We start from the raw sequence: 6,000 nt of genomic DNA, 5'->3' as shown, positions 1-6,000 counted from the left end.
TTATTGTTCATTCATCTACTGTACCTCCAAATCTGATCCGTCGCTTCTCAAACGCACGATTGAGATAGAGCAAAGTCAGAGACACCGTAACTCTCTAACTTTACTCCATGGACGTCAAAGGATCCCATTCCGACGGGGGCCAGTGGCTGCACGTGGGCAGCTGTTTCTGCGGGGATGGGTCGATCTTTGCACCATGCACGCTTACACTTTGTAACAAAACTACTTTCAGATCGGGCAAATCATTGGTGTGGATATGCATCACATTCATTCGCAGTCACAGGTGCTAAGATCGTGTACCCGAAGCACAGCGATCGCACGGCCGGCCGGCGGCGGCGCGTGGGCACAATGCTCCAGCGGATCACGGCGCGGAGCCCGCGAACGGCCGCGCACTGCATCTTGCTGCGCTCTGCATGCAGCGCTGAGTTACCCGGCCGTCTGCCACGCGCGGCGGCATCTCAGGCTGGGCTTGGATTTCCATCGTCGCGGATGCCCAATAAGAAAGAAACACGGATCTCGTGGCCCGAGTAAAATCTAAGTTAGGCCGAGAGCGGTTCTTCGGCGTGCCCGCTTTGGACGCCGGCCGCGCAGCGCCCGCGCAGTTTGACGGCGCTCCCTCGCCTCGCCCACGCAGCGAGGCCTGCTGGATCGGCGGGCGATTCGTTGCGCGCCCGTGCATGCAAACTCAGGCAGCAAGCAAGCAATCAAGCGCGAGATACCGATCGATCAATGCGCGAGTGAACTCACAGCTCAGCGCCACCCCGTCGCGCGTCAAGAGCTTCCTCTTCTGCATCGCGCCCAGAGTGCATGCGACGAGTGAATAAGAGCCGGGACGTGACGGTCGCGTCGCCGAGTGGGCGCCAATGGACGTGACGTTCGAGACGCCGCGGGGGCGGCGGTTCGTGGTCGAGGTGTGGTACTTCGCCACGGTGCGGGAGATGAAGGAGGCGGTCCACAGGCGCGAGGGCATCCCCGTGGCGTCGCAGCGGCTCTTCTACGACGGCCGCGAGCTCGACGACGCCCGCGACACCGCGCACTACTCTATACTCCAGGGCTCCCGCGTCCTCCTCCTCCTCCCCGACGACAACCCCTCCCCAGTCCCCGCCACCGGCCCCGCCGACGTCCGAGTCATCGTCTCCGCGCCGGCGCTAGGGCGCAGCGTCGCGCTCGACCTCCGCGCCTCCGACACCGTGGCGCGCCTCAAGGAGCTCCTGCAGGACCGCACCGACGGCGCGCTGCCAGAGGCCAGGACGGCCGTGTTCTTCGACAAGGCGGAGATGGAGGACGGCAAGACGCTCTCGGAGTACGACCCGCCGGTGGACGGGATGGAGGTCAGCGTCGTGGTGCGCCAGCCCCCCGCGGGGGGCGGCAACTCGGTCGGGGCCAGGAACAACCAGCAGCAGAGGATGGCGGTGAAGGTGAAGTGGGGCGCGAAGGTGGTGGCGCTGGAGGTGGGCGCAATGGACGCCGTCCGGGACCTCCGGCGGGAGGTGGAACGGGTGGCGCCGCACCTCCGCCTTCCCGAGCGCGACGGCGGAGGCGGGTACGGCTACTTCTTGGTGTACAAGCAGAACGTGATGGAGGAGGAGCGCACGCTGCGGTGGCACGAGGTCAAGAACGGCGACACCATCGAGATCTTCAACGGCAGCGTCACCGGCGGCGCGTGATGAGATGGAGAAGAGGTTTAGGCCGTGGGGTTTATGGCTGTGGGTGTTGCATGGTGGCCTGCCTTTTCGTTTTGTTTCTGTTAAATCGTCAGGCCATCTGGGCATCTGGCCATGGATGGATGACAGTGATGAACCAGTACTATTCTAGCATTATGTAGCCTCGGAAAATAAAGCAATGCAGGGTATAAGCAAGCATCAACTCATGGTTGTCTAGATTGTCCTAGCCAGTTCTATGGCATCGAAAGAAAAGGAAAATGACATTCTGCAATCCTCTTCGCTAATAGGTAATCTAAAGCTCGTCGAAAGAAAAAACAGGTAATCTAAAGTTGAATAACAGAGACTAGAGGCGCTATCAAGACCTTTCACTTCACAAAGGACAGCTTTCACGGAAATAAATTATATGACTCCTCGTGCAGCACCACCCGGATGGGTGTTACTTATCCTCGATGTGGATCTTAAAGTGACGATGAGATCCACCCAATGTTAATAATATATTTTAAGTAATAAACATACAAGATAATTTTCTATTCAGTTGAGATTCACTATTTTAAGATTCACGTTGAAGACAAGTGATGATCATCAGATGGTGTTGATGAGAAGACGTATGCAACATTGCTGCATAGAATTTATCTTCAGCCTTCACATCCTTGAGCCTCCTGGCCATAGTAAGCAATCCACTGCTCCATGTCATCGTGGGCTCCTACGAGCGCACATTCGAGGACTCATATGCGGCAAGGCTATCGTCGATCATCGACACCCCTTCCACAGTGACCATGGTACCATGACAATGGTGGTTGTGACCACGTTGTCAAGGAGGTGTCAGGCTCAGTGGTCTACCCCGCGCTCACCCGAACAAACTACACTGAGATGCAATAATTCAAGAAGCCACCGTAATTGGATAAAGTTTGATTGAGTTGGAGAAGTCATAAGAGAATTGATCTCACCGAATATTCCGGTGCAGAAGAGTTTGCACTCACCGAAGCATTGTGCATAAAGGCTGATAGCCTCATCAGATAGTCCAGTGCTCTGTGTGTTGAACTTACCTGAGTATTTCTGACAAATGGTGAGAAGGCTGATGACCTCACCGGATAGTTTGGTGATCTACACATGGTAACACCGAAGCATTTCTTACAGAGAAGAATGCGAATACATAAGACTGAAGATCAACCCACCGGAATGTCCGGTGCTTGGTTTGTGCACACCGAAGTATGGCACCGAAGCATTTTTTGCAGAGGCGACTACAAGTGCTGAAGAATGCAGATCAACTCACCGGATAGTCTAGTTATCATAGAAATGAATGCACCAGAGCATTTTACATAGAGAAGAAGTGATGCGATCTGGCTCAAGATAACTCACCGGAAGGTTCGGTGATGGATTTAAAGGCACATCAGAATGTCCGATATCCATAGAGGCTTTAAGTGGAATTTTAATGGCTAGTTTCTGAGTTTATACTCACTGAATGATCCGATGTTAGTACTACTGTTCTCATCGGATCATCCAGTGCTAATAGCTTTTCTAAGTTATTGGGAAAACGGCTAGTTGGTGGGTTTGAGGCTATAAATATTCCTCTACTCAGTCATTTGACGTGTGGCATGCTGCTGGAGTCTAGATGAAGCTCATACACATTTGAGAAGATATCTAATCCACCAAAGTACTTTAAGTGATCATTCAAGGCGATTAAGCACAAGATTAGAGAGTATTTAATGCTTATAGACCTAGAGTAAGTTGTAGATATGTGCTGAAGCTTGAAGAAAGGATCAAGGAGTGATCCTAGCTTATACCGAGTGGTACGTTGGTACCTTAGAGTCTTGGTGACTCACTGGCATCTTGGGTCTTAGTGGCTCAAGCTTGTTAACCCTTCGACTTGGTGTGGAGTAGCAGCAAGACACGTGTATGTGGATGTGGAGACCCGTGCCTTGGTGGCTCAAGCTTCGAATTGATCACGACGGCAAGTGACCAGAAGAGAGGCTAGCGGTGAGACCCTGCCTTGATGGTTTGGTGGCTCATCGTGCTTGAGATCTTGTCTTGGTGACTTGGTAGCTCAAGAGCCATGACCGAAAGAGATTTGGCGACTGGTAGCATATCGTTTGTGAAGCTCCAACGTGGATTAGGGGTGACATTCATACTATCGATACCAAGATAGAAAAATTCCTTATACCGAGTTTGTCTCTCTACCTTATTTACGTTTCCGCATTTACATACTTGCAATTTACTTTGCTAGAGTATATTGCAATCCTATTGAACGGTAGAGCAGACAAACTAGATAAATCTAGAGCACATTTAGATAGAAATTGATAAAGGTATATCTTGTGACGTTTTTGAAGCCAAATAATTTCTAAGTGTCCTAATTCACCCCTCCCCCCTCTTAGAACATCACCGTTCCTCACAATGGCAACGCTAATGCATCTGGCCCAAGTGGTGGCCGGGATCTGCCCAAGGACCAGTGCCAAAACTATGCTAAATTCGGGCATTAGGCCAAAGACTGCATGAGCTGGCCAAAACGGCCCAGGATGATGAGCCCTCTTTGCTAATGATGAGGGCAAGTTTCGAATCCTCATCTACTCCACCTCCACCATGAACCAACACTCCACCATCGCCGCCATGCTCCAATTCTTCCCCAACGATGCTACGTGACTCCATCCAGATAAGTGAAGAAAAGGTGATCGTCCGAGGTCCACGTCCAAAAACAATGGGTCCTCACCGAGTCCAACCATATGACAAGGTCTGGGGTGGCCTTCTCTGACTTGGATGACGGGATCTGCAACACTTTCAAGTTGGGTAATGGCTCTGTCATGCAGATCAAAGGGTGTGAGATGGTGTTGTTCACCTACAAGAACGGGAAGCATCATGCCTTCTTGGGGTTCTACTTCATCTCCAAGCTCACCACCAATATCGTCAGTGTGAGGCAGCTTGACGAAGTTAGCTTCTAGGTGCTCATCGATGGTGGGGTGATGAGGATTCGCGATCTCGAGCATCGTCAGCTAGCGAAGATCATGTGCTCCTCTAATCGGCTATATGTGCTCGACCACAACATTACACAACCGGTGTGTATATCGACGCACGACAAGAATAGCACCTGGTAGTGGCACATAAGATTCAACCACCTCAACCTCCTGGCGCTGCGAAGCTGGCGCGAGAAGTCATGGTGCATGTACTACCGGCGGGCAAGCAAGTGGACCAAATTTGTGAATGGTGCATCACCGGCAAGCATCATCAAACGCCGTTCCCGGAGCATGCCAACTACCACGTCAAATGTGTTCTCGAATTGGTGCATGGGGACCTGTATGGGCCAAGCTCTCTAGCAACCCCAAGAGGAGAAAGCTTCTTCCTACTTCTCGTCGATGACCACAATCGCTTCATGTGGCTAGAGCTACTTCCGTCCAAGGATCGAGCGCTGACGCCCATCAAGCGCTTCTAGGCTCGAGTGCTGGAAAAATGCTGCATTCAGAGGCGAGCACACCAAAGACCCACTGATCAAAAGCCCAGTGCATCATCACCAGAGCAAGCATATAGATACAACGCTTCATCATATCCGGAAGTGTGCATAATAGGGCCAAATGAAGAGAAGTTCATATGAAGAGCACCTGGGTGACATTCTTACGAAGCCACTCTATGATGCCAAGTTTTAGAAGCTATGCAACAAAATTGGCCTTGTTGAAATCAAGTGATCCAGCCAGCACAACAAGACTTACGAGGAGAATTGTCAGAATCAATCTTGTGTGCTGGTTTATTTCCTGTTAGTTAGTTTGGGTCAAGTGCGTGGCTAAGTCTATTAGTTTGTTTGTTTGTAGCGGGTCTGTAGCTAGCTTGGGACTCGGCACGCTCCAGACGTTGCTGTTTATAATTTTCCTATGGCTGCTCACACAACAATTTAGAACAAACATCATTACACCTGAATCTTATAATTTCTGTAATGGAAAAGAATCTGTTCATCTTCTCTTTGATTGTTTACTAGCTCAGATTATTTGAAGGGAGAACTCTTCTTTCCTAGACATGTAGATTGGTTGCAGTTATGAATCCACTGTTAAATAAAAATTATAGATCAGTGATACCTGTTAGAATCAAACTCCATGAACACACGCGGACACACTACAAACACTGAGAGATTGTGCTGCCGGTCAAGCTAAAGTGTCTTCGTTTTTACTATTTATTATACGACGACAGAGATAAGTGGCTGTTGAGGCCGAGATGGACTTGCCATGATCAGCCGGATCGTGCGTCATGATCAGCTGCGGAGTTCAAATCGAACAAAGCTACACAAATCTATTCAGTGATTTGAAATATCAACCTCAAACCATCCGAACACCAATTCTGTCCTACCAAAATCATGGCAATC

At 50.5% G+C, this 6,000-nt stretch overlaps 1 protein-coding gene across 1 annotated transcript; it reads left to right on the top strand.

The window, feature by feature from the left end:
* Positions 1-860: 860 nt before the first annotated feature.
* On the top strand, positions 861-1,664 carry LOC133926051 (ubiquitin-like protein-NEDD8-like protein RUB3). The gene has a single exon (XM_062371785.1). The coding sequence runs from the start codon at positions 861-863 to the stop codon at positions 1,662-1,664; it is 804 nt and encodes a 267-aa protein (XP_062227769.1).
* Positions 1,665-6,000: the final 4,336 nt, after the last annotated feature.

This window comes from Phragmites australis, chromosome 8, assembly GCF_958298935.1.
Source record: "Phragmites australis chromosome 8, lpPhrAust1.1, whole genome shotgun sequence".
NCBI classification, from domain to species: Eukaryota; Viridiplantae; Streptophyta; class Magnoliopsida; order Poales; family Poaceae; genus Phragmites; species Phragmites australis.
Note: the sequence above shows the minus strand (reverse complement) of the source record. Positions and strands in the feature narration are given on the sequence as shown.